Raw genomic sequence first — 17520 nt, forward strand, 5'->3', positions numbered from 1 at the left:
GGCCTTGGTAGAAGAGATCTGACCGGCCCATTAGCCCACGGCCCCCACGCGTATACAACTTTTGCCACGCGGCGTTCATTGATGGGACAAGTTACGCCACCTGCAACTTTCGACCGAAAAAGAGAAATCTTCCTCTTTTCTATTTATTTGCCGATTTGCTTTCCAGTTTATTCCGTTCTTCTTCCACTTCTTAACGCAGAGAGAGAGAGAGAGAGAGAGAGAGAGTGTTAGAGAGAGAGAGAGAGAGGGAGGATGGGGAGAGCCATGGCGGCGCTTCTGCTGATATTGTTATCGGTGTTCGTCCATTCGAATGCCGGAGAAGAAGGTTTCGATGTTCGCCAACATCTTTCTACTGTGTCCAGGTTTCTCCTCTTTCACAAACTCAAATCTTTTCCATTAATTTGATTAAAAATACATTTTAATTTACTTTGTTTTAATCATATTTTACGCTCAATTGATATGTCGTTGATGCCAAATTACAACTAGATTATTGGTTCTTAAATTGTTAAATATCATCAAATTGCTTTTTTTTTTTTTTTTTGTTATTTATTTATTTAATTTAACTCAAAGAATTAATCTTTTCAAGTAATTTGAAGAACCTTAGGGATGATAGTGAACGATTCTGAGAAATAACTAATGGGTTTTTGCTGCAGATACGGTGTCGTTAAAGACATTGCGGACAACTCATTTGTACCATCTAAGATACCAGATGGGTGTACTCCTATCCACCTAAATCTTGTGGTACATTTCTTTTTCGAGTTTCGATTCCAAATTCCAAGCTGCTATTTTTGTTTCAACTGTTTGATTCTTCGGTTCGTTATAAGCGTTATATAAAGATGCATTACTAGGTGCTACTGTAAGAAGTAACTTAGATTCGAAGATTCAAATGGAAAATAAGTTTGCTGCGAATGCATTGCGCTTTTTTATGTATGCGTTGTTGTTGCATTGCGCTTTTGTTAAGATTACCCTGCTAGCGTTCCACAAGTTACCGTTGAGGCGGTCAAATTTTGGGCCCGCTTTTAATCTTTTAATCCATAAACTTTGGAGAGTGCCACAATTGTGAAACCTGATGAAACTTATATTATCAGGCAAGGCATGGAACCCGTGCTCCTACCAAAAAACGTATCAAAGATATGGATATCCTGGCCTCTCGTCTGGAGGTGCTACTAAAAGAAGCAGAAGAACAGAACCTGTCTTTGGAAAAACTTCCTGGTTGGTTAAAGGGTTGGAAATCTCCTTGGAAAGGAAAACTGACAGGTGGAGAATTAATTGTCAAAGGAGAGGATGAACTCTATGATTTTGGAATCAGGACACGAGAAAGGTTCCCAAATCTGTTTGATCAGGATTACCATCCAGATGTTTACACAATAAAGGCAACACAGGTAAGCTTTGTTGTACGGTTTTTCCAGTACTTCTTATTATACAATAGCATTAAACTATTTTTTCGCTATATGTGTTATTTCCATGATGAGCCTTGTTTTGATGGTAACTTTATTATGGCATAATAGTCATCTATTATATTTGGAAATTTGTTATTGGAATGTTTGGAGTAATTTATTTTCATCGGTTGAGGCTTAACGCTGATTAAAGTTGTTATATCTCTCTGGCTGTGGATAGCAGCTATAGAAATTTTTTTTCCCCTCAATTCATTAAGAACTTGTCAGCTTATGCATCTGTTTTTTTTTTTCCTTATGATGTGGTAGGTCCCTCGGGCATCCGCCAGTGCTGTGGCATTTGGCATGGGAATGTTTAGTGGGAAAGGAAATCTTGGACCTGGTCGTCATCGAGCTTTTGCTGTGTCAAGTGAAAGTCGTGCAAGTGATATAATGTTGAGGTTTCATGATTGTTGCCAAAACTACAAGGTCCTCTGCAGTTTTGGTCTTCTCTTTGATTTTTAAACATGCCACACACAGAAGCTAATTAAGTACTTTCATTGTTGGTGGGATTGGGGGAACTAGACTGGTTGCCATAACCGATGTTTCTGTTGGTTCATCTGGATTTCTCTGCTTTATTTGTTGGTTGATGAAGATTTATTATGTATTCAGGCATATAAGAAAAGTCAGGAGCCTGCTGTTGATAAGCTCAAGGAACCTGTCTATGATGAAATTACTTCTTCATTAAGGAGGAGCTACCGGTTGAATTTTACAAAGAAGGATACAACTTCTCTTTGGTTTCTTTGCAAACAGGTGATTTATTTCTTTCTGCTTCCATGCATAAGCACGTCATATTTCTCTCTGGTTAATTATTCTCCAAGTGAAATTGATTTTTATGGTCATTATTTGTTTGTTCTATTTGGCAGGAAGCGTCCTTATTTAATATAACTGATCAAGCTTGTGCACTGTTCACCCCCTCTGAGGTATATATGATTTTTTATGTCAAAGATGATTAACCGAATTTTTATTGCATTTTTGGTTCTAATCTCATATTTTGAAGACGGATAGAATACATGAAACTAAGTTTAATCAGATTATCCTTTTTAAGTTGTAGACACGTCTATTAATATAAGGAAACATACTTGCGAATATTATGTATGTTCTTTTATTGTTTATTTACATGAAAAGGTTTTGTGTTCTTAGGTTTCTTTGCTGGAGTGGGCAGATGATTTGGAAGCCTTTATATTAAAGGGATATGGTAAATCATTAAACTATAGAATGGGAGTTCCCTTGCTTGAAGATGTATTGCAGTCCATGAAGCAGGCTATTACGGCTGAAGAAGGTACATACATGAACTTAATAAAAGGATTATTTTTGACTTTTTCTCCTTTGTAACCCGTCTTGGGTAGTAGTGTAGTTAGAAGTTGTAAACTATGGCAGTTCAATTTTATATGACTTCTGATATTTCAGTTCTTGCTCTCTCTTTGCCCTTGTCGTTTTGTAGAAAAACATGCTCCTGGGAGTTATGAACAGGCAAGGCTAAGGTTCGCACATGCAGAAACTGTAGTTCCATTTTCATGCCTGCTTGGACTTTTTCTTGATGGATCTGGTGAGTGATTTCTTCCGCAAATTCTGAATTTTTCTTGGATGATCGGGGTGTATGCTCGTGTGTGGAAATAATAACTGTATATGGCATCTTCTATATGCTGTTCTCATAGTAGGCGTTGGTTTTTTATATATTTCAGAATTTGAACGGACACAGAAGGAACAGCCCTTGCAACTCCCTCCAAAGCCTCCCCAGAAGAGAAAGTGGAGGGGCAATACCGTGGCACCTTTTGGCGGGAATAATATGCTGGTTCTGTACAGTTGTCCGGCCAACACTTCAAGCAAGTACTTTGTGCAAGTGCTGCACAATGAACACCCCATTCCAATGCCAGTAAGCTCCCGTTCTTTACTTATTTTGAACTCTTATGATTTTGAAGAGTTTTGGATTCCAAGCTTCGGTTTCATTTTTGTACTTGAAAAGTTCTTGAGGAATGCAATTAGTATAAATTTCATAATATGTTGTCATTGGTATTCTTTTTATCCATTATTTCTTAGGGCCGATAGTGATCAGCTGTTTCAGTTATGATGGTTACCGCTGAGTTTTCTTGCATTGAATTCTCACACGATAATTTTTTGTGTCTTGGTGTATAGGGCTGTGATGGTTCTGATTTCTGTCCACTCGATATTTTCAAGGTACGGTTTCTATCCTACTCTCACACAGATAGATATGGCCATTCAGCTCATTCTCATTTTACCATTTCGGGTTTTACAGGAAAGAATAGTTGCTCCTCATCTGAAGCACGACTATAACTCAGTGTGCAATGCAAAATTGGAAGAAAAGGAGGTGAAGCCAGCCAGTAAGTTATCTCAACTGTTCCGTTGGTTGTTCTCACTGGGGAATGGTGATAAAACCCTCGATGAATTGTAGTTTTTTCTTTTCAAGTGAGGAAGGGATAATTGTGCGTTCTATTTGCTTGCTGGGACTGCCGTTGGTGGCCGGCATTCACAGCCAACTCTTTCTTGTAGCTAATATAGAAGCTTCTGGTCTTTTGTTCTGATACAGAAGTTTTCACCGTTTGAAGTATCCGAGGCTGCCGGTACCATTTTGAGTTTTGTATCGTTGCCCTCTCGTTGTTTTGCTCCTAACAAAACAGCCTTTCTGTATTCTGCAACTACTGTGTTCTTGTAGAGATGAATGGCATACACGTCTTTACTCGTTCTTATGATTTACAATGTACTCAGTTTTGTTCTTATGAAATGGGATCGATCGCTTTGAATGTGAATGTTCTTAAGAGCTGGGCCATATTTTCTTTAAGCAGCCACATCCCAAACCGAAGTAACAATCTTTACGTTGCGGTGCTGCAAAGCATTCTTTTTACGGTGCTTGAAAAATTCCAGAAAACTTGAGCCAAAAAGAGATGCAACGTTGGAGTTTTCGAGAAATTCTTATGTCCGGCTGTTTATATTCGGCACCACTCTCGCATTGAGGGAGAGACCCTTGTATATGCCGGTAGTCAGATATAAGAATTTGTCGGGGGTGTTGAGACCCAAAAAGTGAATTCAACAAAACTGATGTTGATTTATGTCATGTTGTTGGAATCGTAAATTGAAGCCAAAGGACTCGCAGCCTTCTTTTGTGTACAGGTCCATTTTTATTTTTTATTTTACAAGATAATATTCTACTCGAAACAAATTTAATCTACGAAGAAGATTTAAAGTACGTTGTCTTAGTTAATTGACCTAACCCGCTTTTGAGGTTAAGTCCATTTCATAGAAGGCTCGCTGCAACAACCGAAAAGCTCAGGCTGCCACTCCGTCCGGCCTTCGTTCTCTGGCTGAAAACCGGGGCCTCCATAGATGGAGTTGGCATCGACTACATACCTGTGCCACAAAATGCTTTCAATCAACCAAATAGTAATGCAGAGCTGCATTTCAGGTCACTAAAATGTGCTTTACGAGAAATGTTTGTTACTGGTACACGTGTTATAACATAAGGGTATTGATTACTTATCAGCGTTACGGTAGCATCGAAAGATTACTCGTGATTACTCTCAATCTCGCAAACACTACTTTCCCTGACACCACATAACTTGTTTGGTAGACAAGAGGCTTCTCAACTTTCTTTCCTGGCAACACACACCAATCACTACATTTTCTGCAACATTGATAAGATGTTCAGTCACCCGGCATTGATCAGGACCGTTAATCGATACTGATCGCTGTAATTCGATATTCAGCTTCTCTTTCTCATTGAGACTTAATTTTGGTCAAAAATATTATCTTGTCATACTGTCTATATATCATGTCGTAAAATAACATTCCAAACAATCTAGTAAGAAAACACCATCTCATGCTATAAAATAACATGTGAGACTGTCTGATACGAAACACGTTGACATACGAAGGCGAAACTCTTGAAGCAGAGAAACCAAGGGGTGGACAAGGAGACCGACGTGGCGGTCACTATCCGCCTGGACTTGCCGGAACTGGTACATTACACTCCACACTACGGCAATCACGTAGAGACAGCTCGTCTCTGCAACCCTCCACCAGTTGAAGCGCTTTTAACAGAACCCTTTCAAGAACATCCAACGGCTCCGTTGGACGAGCTTCATCGTTAATTTCGTCTCTTTATATAAAAATATTTTGTGCTAGGAAGACCGTACGGTCGATATGTCCGAGTGGTTAAGGAGACAGACTCAAAATCTGTTGGGCTTTGCCTGCGCAGGTTTGAATCCAGCTGTCGAGCTTGAAAACTTTAAGTTTTAACGAAAATAAAAAAATAAAGGGTAAAGTGAATAGTACCATAATTGACTTTTTAGTGTACAACAGTATCAGTATCGTGAGTTTTTCGTTAAAATTCCATTTTTTTTCACTTCTTAGATTTGGGCCTTGAGCTATGTGGGCTTTACCCGGCCCACCATAAATAAAAATACAGAAAACAGCGTTTCCGGTACTAACGTTGAGTTGCTAGACCATCTATCATACTATCACAGCTAAGCTCTCTTTCTCTCTTTGCTCTCAAAACCCTAACCCTCTTTTCTCCGGCGCGCCAAGCAACCCAGAAATTCTCTCTCTCTCTCTCTCTCTCTCTCTCTCTCTCTCTCTCTCTCTAACCCTAACCCTAGGTGAATCAATCTATTGAGCAGCAGCAACCATGGCTTCCCACGCGCCTAACCTGGAGTGCCGGATGTACGAAGCGCGGTACCCGGAGGTGGACATGGCGGTGATGATCCAGGTCAAGAACATCGCCGACATGGGTGCCTACGTCTCCCTCCTCGAGTACAACAACATCGAAGGCATGATTCTCTTCTCCGAGCTCTCCCGCCGCCGGATTCGGAGTGTCAGCAGCCTCATCAAGGTCGGCCGCATCGAGCCCGTCATGGTCCTCAGGGTCGACAAGGAGAAGGGATACATTGATTTGAGCAAGCGGAGGGTTTCCGAGGAGGATATCCAGGCCTGCGAGGAGAGGTACAACAAGAGCAAGCTCGTCCATTCCATCATGCGCCACGTGGGTGAGACTTTGGGGATTGACTTGGAGGTAATTTTGTTTCAATTTCGATTGTTGGGGTTTTGTGATGTTTTGGGTTCCCAGAATTTGTGAGAAATGTATGTTCGGGGGAAGAAAGTTAGACTTTTTATGCAGAATTATAAAGCTATGTATATTGTGTTATTGTTAATTGGGATTTTGTAAATGATAGCTGCATCCAGTTCCTTTAAATTTATGTACTTTTTCGGTGCGAAGAAAATCGATGGCGTATGATCAAATGTGTTATTGATTGACTATAGTGATTACTTTTTATTGTTTGTTATTCATTGTGTTTCGTAGGATATTAACTTATTACTAATTTACATTACTTGTTACAGGACTTGTATGTCAATATTGGCTGGCCGTTATATAGGAAGTATGGTCATGCTTTTGAGGTAAGGATGTTTACCATTGTTTCAATGTCTGTTTGTGGTGTTGATTTTCAGTAATGAACATGAATTATTACTTTTTTGCAGGCTTTCAAAATAGTTGTGACTGATCCTGATTCAGTTCTTAGCACCCTCACACGTGAGGTCAAAGAGGTTGGCCCTGATGGACAAGAGGTAATGCCTGTTTGCGTGAGGTTTATGCCTCATATTCTCCTGTTTATATCGCATATATAGAGGTGTCATGCTTGCTTGCATCTGATTTTGTAGGTCACTAAGGTGGTTCCTGCTGTGTCAGAGGAAATTAAAGAATCTCTGGTGAAGAATATTAGGAGAAGAATGACTCCACAACCATTGAAGATCCGAGCTGATATTGAAATGAAATGCTTCCAATTTGATGGTGTTCTTCACATTAAGGTTCTCTGTGGCCTCTGCTTATTTTTTTTTCATGGTGTTTTCTATTTTTGGCAGGATTTTGATTTTAGACATTGTAATCTGCAGGATGCCATGAGGAAAGCGGAAGCTGCGGGCAATAATGACTGTCCTGTGAAAATTAAACTGGTCGCTCCTCCACTTTATGTTCTTACCACACAGACTCTTGATAAGGTCTGCTCAAACTCTGATTTGGTCTTCATTTGATCATTTTTTTTACAATTGCACAATTACCATGCAGAAATCTAGATTACCACTCGAAGCTGTATAGTGGCATGCCGATAATGTCTGCTATGTCTATATAGACTACATTGTATGACATGCTGTTGGGAATAAGCTAGTGTTTTGATTCAGGGTTTAAATGTTCGTTACCCTTTCTGGCAAAAAAGGAACATTGGAGTTCTGAGCCTGAACAGTCTTTTTGTGAAAAAGTAGATCTTCAAATTCTGTACCTTGAACCTTTGAATTTGAGTCGGTTAAGATATCATCTGATGGCTGTTAATGGGTCACAGCCTTTTCCTACATATTTTTCGTTTTCTGCATTTGTGTCATATATCCACCGTTTAATCTTTCTTGTGGCCAACCCATGCATAATAGTGTGTAGCTTCAGTTTGAACCTTAAATTTGGCAATGGTATAATTTGACCTTGCCATTCTAGCACTTATTTTAGTTTCCTTGTAGCGTTTTGGTTCTTAAATATTGCTGGATTTATATTATCAATTTATTCACATCCTGCATCGATACGGCATTAGTTGCAATTTCTCTTCTGACGATACCATATACTTTTGGAAGCTGGAAATGTAGCACGTGGTTTCTGTTGACCTTCCTGCAGACAGTTGTGAAATATGACGGTAGAGTTGTCACTAGCTACTTTGCTAATAAGTTTTATAATTTCTATTCTGGGTTGGGCAGGAGCAAGGCATATCAGTTCTAAGCAATGCAATTGTAGCGTGCACACAAGAAATTGAACATCACAAGGGGAAACTTACAGTGAAGGAAGCACCCAGAGTGGTGAGTGGTCCACCCTATTCATCATGTTTTGTCTATTTTACAACTAATTTTGGTTTTGTGGTCTGTTTTCGATTTCTATTTGAATTTGACTTCTTGAAATATTTTAGTTCAGAACCTCCAGAACTTGCTTTTTGTCTGAACAATCGTACCATTTAAATTCTTATCCATAGCAATCTCGATTGACTTGCCATGGAAACTTCTTTATTTCTGGGTCTAATATGGTGTACTGGTGTAGGTGAGTGAACGGGATGATAAACTACTTGCTGAGCACATGAGTAAGCTTCGCCAGGAGAATGAGGAGGTTAGCGGTGATGAGGGTAGTGAGGAGGAAGAAGACACCGGAATGGGAGAAGTTAACATCGATGGAGGTCCTGCCATATTAGATTGAAAAAAATGTGGATTAGATATAGTGGCTTGACACCGTTTCCATCAAGCAGGTTCCTTTTTGATTATTTTGCACTCTTGCTTTATTAACAGTTGTATAAAACCAATTTCGAAGTATTGTATCATCGAGATATTTCGGCAATTTACCAAACTGAGCTGAGTTTTCGTGGAGGAATGAGGATACATATACCGTTTTTAGTTCGGCGTCTAAAACAGTAATGGAGAAAGTTTTGTGTCCCTGCGGCTTATATTTGTTTGCTCACCTTGTTTGTACATTTGAGCATTGAAGATTGTTGGTCCTCTGATATATATCACCTGTGAGCAATCGAAATAATGTTAGGCTTGCTTGTGAACTATCTGAACTCGGTGGGGTTGGCAGTTTTTGGAATGATAAGAGACTGTTGTCTTTAGAAGTGGGAATCCTCATCCTGCTAGAGTTCCAATGTTGATTGCAGTTTTTGGGAAATGATTTTATACAAACAACTCAAGGAGGACTATACCAAGGCTGACACAATTGAAGATAAGATGGGAGCTGCCAAATGTATGCGTGGAAGGAGACTCTAAACTGGTTGTTGATGCGATCAAGGGGTGTTGTTTAAGGATTTGGATCTCATCTTGATCCAATTTGTGGGGATCATAAGGATTTTCACATCTTAGTCATTCATCGTGCATCGTGTGGTTAGAAATCATTTGATTTTTTTTATTTAAAATTAAATGCAAATAGTACAAGACGAAAACTGATTGCACGATGTATGATGAACGGTTAAGATGTGGAGGGATCCTAGGAATCCTAACAAAATGTATCCGAAGGTCTTCCGTTGTTTAATACCATGGAGACTGAAGAATATTATTAAGGATATTGATGGCTCACAATCTCTTTTCGCTCTCTTGGAGGCACGGTTTTTAGAGAAACAAATTTTCTAGCTGATAACGCTGCACATTCATAATGTGCCCGCTGTAAAGTTTTTGTTTTGAGAAAAAAAAAAAATTGTCATCCAATTTCCAAATCGCCGAAAGTTTTTTTTCAAACAATTTCATTGACTTTGTATCTTGTCAATTTTTCAAACTATCAAAAGAAATATTTGTCGTCAAAACCAAATCGCCGAAAGTTTTACAAACGATTTCATTGACTTTTGTGGGTATAAACACCAAAACTATGATTTTTTTTTTTTTTTTTAAATTTTTGATCTGTAAAGATTCGATAATTGCTAATCACGTAATTTTTGGGAGGGCAACTTTTACTTTATTGAATTGTAATAGTGCTACACAGGACTACATGATTTTAGCCTTCAAAAATAAATAAAGTAGAAATAACAGCCTGCAATTCTCTTTTTTTAACCGATGGAAAGACTTGGTTCCTCAAAAATTGGGGAAGAACTCTTTTTTAAGATATCTCGTGGTTTATTTACAGAATTTTGAGTCTATAATCTAAACTATTCATATTATAAATTACTATTCAAAGTTACCTCTACAAAAAAACAATTATAAATAACTATTCAAAGTTTACCTGTACAAAAAAATCGGTTAAAGTTAAGATTATTTAGTCATCGAATTGTACAAAAACAAAAGGATGAATTTGGTAAAAATATTATGAACCGTCTATCTATCTATTATATTTGGTTGACTAAACCATCTTAGTTTAATTGATTTTTTGTATAGATGATATTTACAAAGTGATTTATAATATGAGCGGTTTCAATTATAAACACGAAGTTCTGTGAATAGATACGAAGTATTTTGAGGGGAAACTCTTCCTTAACCAATCAATGGATTAGGAAGAAAAAAAATTCAAATAACTTTGACTAAAGTTGGTATTGTAGGGTAATATTTGTGAGAATCAATATTTCTACATCGATTGAATTGAAACTTCGCCACAAACGGGATGTTTGAAAGTGTTTTCATAATCGCTAAATGCTTTCAAATTTATAACATTGTATTAATAGAACCTTCTTGATTAACCGAAAAAAAAAAACAAAAAAACAAAAAAAGATGATTTTTCCTCTATTCATAATTCAATAAAAAAATCATGAACATTTAAGATAATTTTGCAGAAAAAAGAAATTTTTTTTTTTCTCTTTCCTAACTCACATGTCATCCCATAAGCATTTTCAATAAAAATAAATAAACCCCCCCGGGACGTTCTCTCTCCATTTTCCACAGTGTGTGTGGGCTCCATTTAGTAACCAAATATATTTTCATAAATATGCTTAGTTTTAAAGGAAAACTAATGAAAAATATTTGAAAACTTTGAGTTCTAATGATAAGGATAAAATAAATGATAAAATAAATAGTATCAGGATTGACTTTTTTGTGTAAAAATATGATTTTTCGTTAAAATGAATAATACCAGAAGATTTTCGTTAAAATTCCTTAGTTTTAAACTAATTTATCAAATTTTTATTATGATTGATTAACTAACTAATCATGACATCATGTATACAATGTCAAGCACTAACAACCAAACTATCTCCACATTAGCTAAACTACAACAAATGTGGCACTATCACTAATTATCAAGGGCTCTTTGACAAATGTTTTTAAATGACTAAAAGTGTTTTTAAAGAAAATATTTTTGGGTTTTAAAAGCACTTGTAGTGTTTCATGCTAAAGCATCAATTATGTGTTTCTTACTGAAAGGTCTTCAAGTGCTTTTCCAAAACTAACTTGCATTTTTACTAAGGTTCGTTTCAAAACATTTTATCCAAAAGTATTTTCAGTCGTTTAAAAACACTTGCCAAACGGTCCTAAGTTATTAACAATATTTGGCAAAGATGTTTTCAAGTGCTTTCTTGAAAAGCACTTTTTTTTATGAAACTTCAACACACTTATGACTGTTTTTAAAGAAGCATTTTCAAATAAGCGCATGGTTACCAACTATAAACCACTCACCAGTATTCTACAACAAAAATGATTACTATATTTAAATTCTGCGTACGGGGTGTTCCAAATATAAATAAATAAAATAATTGCAGACAGACAGGCAGAGAGCGTCTCTATCGGTTAACGACATTTCGAAAATCCTCGTAAAAATACCGCGTACTCCTCTCTCCATCTCCAAATCCCCCGATCGCCTCCTTCTCCCCCACTCCATATAAATACACCTCCCTCTCTCTCCTCTCTCTCCTCTCTCTCTCTACACACAGAGCTATCAACCAACAACAATGGGAATCTCAGTCCCCAGCTTTTTCAAAGAGCGAAAGTTCCCTTTCGTTTTCACACTCTTACTCCCACTCGCCTGCATCGCCATCCTCCTCTTCACCAACATCACCACCAACGCCCCTTACCCTCTCTTCTTCTACTCCGATCTCCGGACCTCCCCCTCCTCATCCCAACCCATCTCTCCTCCCGCGCCCTCCAACCCCGCCGGAGAGCCGCCCCAAGGGGACGAACTCGTTTGGGAGGAGCCCACTTTCCCTGTTTCTGGGATTCCCAATTGGAACCTCTGTACGGGTCCGGTGGCGGTCGATTACATTCCGTGCTCGGACAATTCCAAGGCGATCAAGGAGTTGAAGTCGCGCCGGCATATGGAGCACCGCGAGCGGCATTGCCCCCAGCCGCCCCCGCGGTGCCTGGAGCCGCTTCCCAAAGGGTATAAGGTGCCGGTTCCGTGGCCTCAGAGCAGGGACATGGTGAGATTTGTACTTTGGTAAGATTTGTTTCTGGTTTTTCTCAAATGGGTTTTGTTGATTTGTTTCAAGAAGGTGGGTGATTTGGTTTGTTCTTGGATTTTCTCAAATGGGTTTGTTGATTTGAATGAAGAAGATGGGTGATTCGGTTCGTTGTTGGATTGAATTTAATTTTCCGAGAAAAAAAAATCATGATTTTCCTTTCTGCGAAAGTGTTTGTGGAAATGTGAAGTGGTTGTTGGCTTATTCTGTTTACTTTCACTCAATAATGTATTGGTGATGTTCTCTGTTTCCAGATATGGTATGACAATGTTCCTCACCCGAAGCTCGTCGAGTACAAGAAGGACCAAAACTGGGTGAAGAAGTCCGATGACTATCTTATTTTCCCCGGAGGCGGTACTCAGTTTAAGGACGGAGTTGATCACTACACCGATTTCATCGAAAAGGTACAGCGCTGGCCGGCTTTGCAGCTTTCGGTTTTACATTGCTTTTGAAACGTTGATTGGTTTCTCTTTGTTTTCGTTCTAGACTTTACCGGTTATTGAATGGGGGAGGCACGTCAGGGTTGTTTTGGACGTTGGCTGTGGTGTTGCTAGCTTCGGCGGCTATTTGCTGGATAAAGATGTCATTACCATGTCATTTGCCCCGAAAGATGAACACGAAGCTCAGATACAGTTTGCTCTTGAAAGGGGAATTCCTGCTACTCTCTCAGTGATTGGAACGCAAAGGCTGACATTTCCGGACAATGCATTTGATTTGATTCATTGTGCAAGGTGCCGGGTTCACTGGGATGCAAATGGTACTTTGTCTATCGAGTTTGGAAGTGTTATGCACTATTCTGTGTCCTGTTCTCTATGGTTATTTTGACGGTTTTTGGTTAGTGTAGGAGGGAAACCGCTACTGGAGCTCAACAGGGTTCTTCGGCCTGGGGGTTTTTTCGTATGGTCTGCTACGCCAGTTTATCGCGACAACGAAAGAGATACAAGTGTATGGAAATGTTCGTAATCCAACTCTGTTTCTGTCTTTCACTCATCCCTATAGTCACCATCTATTTTCTTTACTGGACTGCATTTCATTGAAGCTTTAGAGTTAAGACTTCAGCAATAAAATGTACTATAAAAAGTGACGATACGTGGAGCTGATCTAAGTTTGATATTGATCATGTTTCTTCCAGCAATGGAGGCTCTGACAAAATCAATGTGCTGGGACGTCGTTGCTAAGACTGTCGATTCAACTGGAATCGGGCTTGTAATATATCGGAAGCCTATTGCCTTTGTCCGATATTTTAAACGTAAAGAAAAATATCCACCTCTTTGTGGTCCTGCAGAGAGGAAAGTAGGTGCATGGTAATTTTCTGGTTATCCTCTCTCGTAGCGCTGCTACCTGCCAGTAGCGGTTGTGTAAAGCTTTGGACGAACACAAAACTTGTCTAAGCAGAGAGTACCTTTGGACTGTCGTAATTTTGTCTGTGTTTTTGTTACAGGTATGCGCCGCTCACTGCTTGTCTTGCCCCGCTACCTCGCTATAGCTGGCCCTTGCCGTGGCCAAACAGACTTACCAGTAAACCTCCAAGCCTAATGCGTGACCCGGAAGGGGAGGAAATGTTCTACAAGGACACCATTCACTGGACTGCGCTTGTCTCCGATGCCTATCAGAAAAATGCTGCTATAAATTGGTCGACTGTGCGGAATGTAATGGATATGAATGCTGGTTTCGGAGGGTAAACATATCAAGCAAATGAGTTGTTGCTACTTCCATATTTTCATTTTTGTTTTGTCATCAAATTGCTTAGCCATTGAGATTCTGGTGGTGCGTTTCAGATTCGCTGCTGCACTTACCGATCAACAACTCTGGGTAATGAACGTTGTCCCCATTCATCTACCAAATACTCTTCCGGCTATTTTTGACAGAGGGTTGATCGGAATATACCATGACTGGTGCGAGTCTTTGAATACCTACCCTAGAACATATGATCTGCTGCATTCCAGTTTCCTCTTCGAAAAACTTCCAGACAGGTACTTTATGGTTTCTCACTGCTCTTATGACCTTTTGATTGCTATGGATCATCTAATGAAAGCACGTCAGTATTAGTTTTGCACACCAGTCGACAATTTTGTTGATATTGGTCTTCGATTTTGTCAGATGCGACATTGTAGATGTCGTGGTGGAGATGGATCGCATATTAAGACCGGGTGGATATCTAGTAGTTCAGGACACAATTGAAGTGATAGACAAGCTGAGACCAATTCTGCAGTCGCTTCACTGGTCTACAGCCCTCTACCGGGATCAGTTTCTTTTCGGTAAGAAAGGTTTCTGGCGTCCATCAAGAGCTGCAAGTAAATCATGAACAGAGTTGCTCATCTTAATTTCACCTGTACAATCTTATATTACATATATAAAGTTATTAACCAACAGAAAGATAGAAATAGGAAGTTTTCAACATTTTTGTTCTGTTTTCGACTCACAAAATAAGCATCGACACGATCATAGATAAAAATTTATATTCATACCAGTAATGAAATGATAAAGCTTCTCTCATTTTTGCAATCTTCCTTCTTGTTTGAGATAATACAAATAAAATGCAGATTAGTACATCTATACCTAATCAAGCTTAAACAAATACTTGGAAGCCAAGAAATCCTGCAAACAGGGCAAGAAAAACGACGGGTGTGATGTCAGCGTGACAATGGATGGTCTCCCATTAGTGAAGTACTCACCTCGTATTAGGTCCTCAGTGCGATCAGTAAATGTGGTTCAAATTAATGTTTTCTGCTGGTAAGAAACTCAGTTATATCATCGTACCCCATAGCAGTAGCCATGTACAGAGGGGTGGCGCCGCCGTTGCTCTTGGCATTGACGTTAGCCCCACTATGAACCAAGATCTTAACCGTCTCTAAGCTCCCGCCGACGACTGCCATATGCAAGGGTGCGTGGCCTTCACCGTCTTGGGATTCCAAATCCGACCCAAATCGGATGAGCACCCGAGCAACGTCCTTGTGGCCTTTGATGGCCGCGGCATGCAGGGCTGTCAAGCCATATTGATCACAGCAGTTTATATCCGCGCCATTTTGTAACAACAATTCAACATTCTTCAAATCTCCTCTTCTCGCTGCCATCAACATTAGTTCTCCCATTTCTAGTTTCTACATATCCAAAAAGTATGATCAAAGATCTAACCTTATATAATGTCCCAAAAATCAGTGAGGGTGATCAGAATTTTTTTTTCAATTTCGGCTAAAATCAATAGACTTCTTTGTTATTTTCGATGCATCTGTTAAAATTTCGGAGAATATTGAGATATCTATCTTTATTTTCATAAATTTATATATCGATATTTCCAACCACAGCGGTATTTTAGACACTAAACACGATAAAACTTGATCATAACATTTAATTTTGAAGGAAAATGAATGAAAATGACTTGAAAACTATGAGTTTTAACGAAAAATGACAAAAATGTGTTATAAGTGAATAGTACAATAATTGATTTTTTTAAATAAAATTATGATTTTTCATTAAAATGAACAGCACCGAAAACATTTTATTAAAGTTCGTTAATTTTTATGCGTGTTTGTGTCTTTGTACTGGTAAGTTGTAACACAAGGTAAGCCCTAGAACACATATTTAATAAAAACTAAAAAAATAAACCACTTACATCTTTGTCATGAGCAAAATCATGGCGCGAACGGCTGTGACCAATAGTTGTCGTGGGGTCCGCACTAGATTTCCTCACCTCGGCACGCCTGCCATTTCCCTTGTCCTTAGAATCCAACGGCTTAGATTCCCTCAGTCCCAGAACATCATCCAGTCGATCACACGCCTCTGCCACGTCTAGCTCATCGCGTCCGTTGGATGGATATATAGAATCTCCTTCGTAATGCACTTGATCGCTGCTCACACTTACCCCGATCGGGCCAATCCTCAATCCCCCTTCGAGCAGCAAGTTAATCAAGTTCTCCGGGTTATCCAACTGGGTCGCAATCCGGAGGATCGACTCAGCTTCCGCGGGGGGCAACTCGGCGAGAATCGTCCTTTGCCGCTTGATTATATTCCTGACGCCGTCGTAGTCCCCACAAGTAACGGCGTGGCGCAACAGCAAGGGGCCCACAAAGGCAACCTTGAGCTTGATATCGTGAGTGGACCCGCGGGGACACGAAGAGCTGGAGAACCAGTGGTTGATGGAGTCGGAGTGAGTTGACTCGGTGGTGAACTCTGCGGTTCGGATGAGGAATTTGTCGGACGGCGAGCGAGGGTAGGCGGGCGGGAGCTGGGTCTGGGGCTTGAGGATGACCTGGAAGGTGACGTGGGAGAGAGGCGGGATGAATCCGGTGGGCGGTTTGACGAGGAACTTGTGAGGGGAGGAGGTTTGGACCTTGAAGGCTACGGCGGTGGTGGCGCATAGGGAGGTAAGGCGCACGTTAGCGCGGCATTTGGAGTCGAGTGCGAAGTCGATACAAATTTCTTGCTCCGAAACTTGTACTAGTTTTTTATCCATCGGAATACGGACTGGACTGGACTGGATTGGACGGGACTGGATTGAGAAGTTGGGATTATCCGAATGAAGGAGGAGCTTGTGGGTGGAGAGAGGAGGAGGAGATTGGCATTTGCGCTGGCGCGTACCAGCGCTGAAATCACGTGCTTTTGTGGGTCCCACAACCAAAAAGCCACGTCATTGGACTCACGGGACTTTTGTCCCATCCTGTCATACGCACCGATGTTTGATGAGTTTAAATCTGTTGTGCCCAAAACCCACTGCCGAGCCTGTGATATGCTTATGCCTTTGACACCTGTCCTATTTCATAACAACGACAAAAAGAAATAGTAGTGCTATTTACATATCTATTTATACTTCTCACACACCTATCTCAATTTTCGATCGTCGAATCGAATGAATTTAAGAAAAATTTCAAATTTAATCTAAATATGTGTGAAAGGAAAAGAAGAATTAACATTTTCAATGAGATGACATCGTAACATTTTCAATGGGAAGATGTCATAATATAAGACAAATAAAAACAATCTTTGAGTCAATCCGTTCACGTGTGAGTGAGTAAAAATACTTCATTGCGTCCAGATTTAATGGACCTGGACCTTTGTGACTCTCTAATAATAGAAATCTTGCATAATTATGAATTGTAAAACTCGCAATTATTTTGTTTGGATTTCATACCGTTTATGTGAAAGTTCACCGCATTGCACCGGCCGCATAGAAGTTGTGTAAGTGATTGATTGGT

At 39.7% G+C, this 17520-nt stretch overlaps 4 protein-coding genes and 1 non-coding gene across 6 annotated transcripts; 4 read left to right on the top strand and 1 right to left on the bottom strand.

Moving 5' to 3' along the window:
* Window positions 1-83: 83 nt before the first annotated feature.
* LOC137720079 (histidine acid phosphatase family protein) lies at window positions 84-4201 on the top strand. 2 transcript variants are annotated; one of them, XM_068459090.2, is made up of 12 exons: window positions 84-362; window positions 654-741; window positions 1089-1382; window positions 1704-1862; window positions 2046-2186; window positions 2300-2356; window positions 2577-2715; window positions 2878-2982; window positions 3119-3309; window positions 3570-3611; window positions 3691-3775; window positions 3982-4201. In XM_068459090.2, exons 1-12 carry the CDS (start codon window positions 253-255, stop codon window positions 3996-3998), a joined length of 1428 nt encoding a protein of 475 aa, XP_068315191.2. In that variant the 5' UTR covers window positions 84-252; the 3' UTR covers window positions 3999-4201. The 2 variants fall into 2 exon arrangements, with proteins under 2 accessions (XP_068315191.2, XP_068315190.2); XM_068459089.2 differs by having other exon boundaries at window positions 3691-4002.
* Window positions 4202-5585: 1384 nt separating this feature from the next.
* On the top strand, window positions 5586-5668 carry TRNAL-CAA (transfer RNA leucine (anticodon CAA)). Its single transcript has one exon. It is a non-coding gene; the product is annotated as a tRNA-Leu (tRNA).
* Window positions 5669-5873: 205 nt separating this feature from the next.
* LOC137720206 (eukaryotic translation initiation factor 2 subunit alpha homolog) lies at window positions 5874-8858 on the top strand. Its single transcript, XM_068459244.2, has 7 exons — window positions 5874-6459; window positions 6786-6842; window positions 6924-7010; window positions 7104-7250; window positions 7335-7439; window positions 8178-8276; window positions 8512-8858. Exons 1-7 carry the CDS (start codon window positions 6076-6078, stop codon window positions 8662-8664), a joined length of 1032 nt encoding a protein of 343 aa, XP_068315345.1. The 5' UTR covers window positions 5874-6075; the 3' UTR covers window positions 8665-8858.
* Window positions 8859-11691: 2833 nt separating this feature from the next.
* LOC137721063 (putative methyltransferase PMT23) lies at window positions 11692-14824 on the top strand. The gene is made up of 8 exons (XM_068460184.2): window positions 11692-12289; window positions 12583-12732; window positions 12815-13085; window positions 13173-13283; window positions 13461-13632; window positions 13770-14006; window positions 14107-14301; window positions 14429-14824. Exons 1-8 carry the CDS (start codon window positions 11822-11824, stop codon window positions 14631-14633), a joined length of 1809 nt encoding a protein of 602 aa, XP_068316285.2. The 5' UTR covers window positions 11692-11821; the 3' UTR covers window positions 14634-14824.
* Window positions 14776-16895, bottom strand: LOC137721213 (uncharacterized). Its single transcript, XM_068460314.2, has 2 exons — window positions 15942-16895; window positions 14776-15429 (listed from the first exon to the last, which is right to left on the bottom strand). Exons 1-2 carry the CDS (start codon window positions 16779-16781, stop codon window positions 15046-15048), a joined length of 1224 nt encoding a protein of 407 aa, XP_068316415.2. The 5' UTR covers window positions 16782-16895; the 3' UTR covers window positions 14776-15045.
* Window positions 16896-17520: the final 625 nt, after the last annotated feature.

Source organism: Pyrus communis, chromosome 1, assembly GCF_041283825.1.
Source record: "Pyrus communis isolate YQ-2024b chromosome 1, ASM4128382v1, whole genome shotgun sequence".
Classification (NCBI taxonomy): Eukaryota; Viridiplantae; Streptophyta; class Magnoliopsida; order Rosales; family Rosaceae; genus Pyrus; species Pyrus communis.

Coding starts and splice junctions, on each gene's coding strand:
- LOC137720079 (XM_068459089.2), top strand. CDS start 253: ATGGGGAGAGCCATGGCGGCGCTTCTGCTGATATTGTTATCGGTGTTC. Junction 2,716..2,877: donor GGCTATTACGGCTGAAGAAG/GTACATACATGA, acceptor GTCGTTTTGTAG/AAAAACATGCTCCTGGGAGT. Junction 2,983..3,118: donor ACTTTTTCTTGATGGATCTG/GTGAGTGATTTC, acceptor TATATATTTCAG/AATTTGAACGGACACAGAAG.
- LOC137720206 (XM_068459244.2), top strand. CDS start 6,076: ATGGCTTCCCACGCGCCTAACCTGGAGTGCCGGATGTACGAAGCGCGG. Junction 6,843..6,923: donor AGTATGGTCATGCTTTTGAG/GTAAGGATGTTT, acceptor ACTTTTTTGCAG/GCTTTCAAAATAGTTGTGAC. Junction 7,251..7,334: donor ATGGTGTTCTTCACATTAAG/GTTCTCTGTGGC, acceptor TGTAATCTGCAG/GATGCCATGAGGAAAGCGGA.
- LOC137721063 (XM_068460184.2), top strand. CDS start 11,822: ATGGGAATCTCAGTCCCCAGCTTTTTCAAAGAGCGAAAGTTCCCTTTC. Junction 13,086..13,172: donor GGTTCACTGGGATGCAAATG/GTACTTTGTCTA, acceptor TGGTTAGTGTAG/GAGGGAAACCGCTACTGGAG. Junction 13,633..13,769: donor GAGAGGAAAGTAGGTGCATG/GTAATTTTCTGG, acceptor TTTTTGTTACAG/GTATGCGCCGCTCACTGCTT.
- LOC137721213 (XM_068460314.2), bottom strand. CDS start 16,781: ATGGATAAAAAACTAGTACAAGTTTCGGAGCAAGAAATTTGTATCGAC. Junction 15,430..15,941: donor ATTTTGCTCATGACAAAGAT/GTAAGTGGTTTA, acceptor TTGGATATGTAG/AAACTAGAAATGGGAGAACT.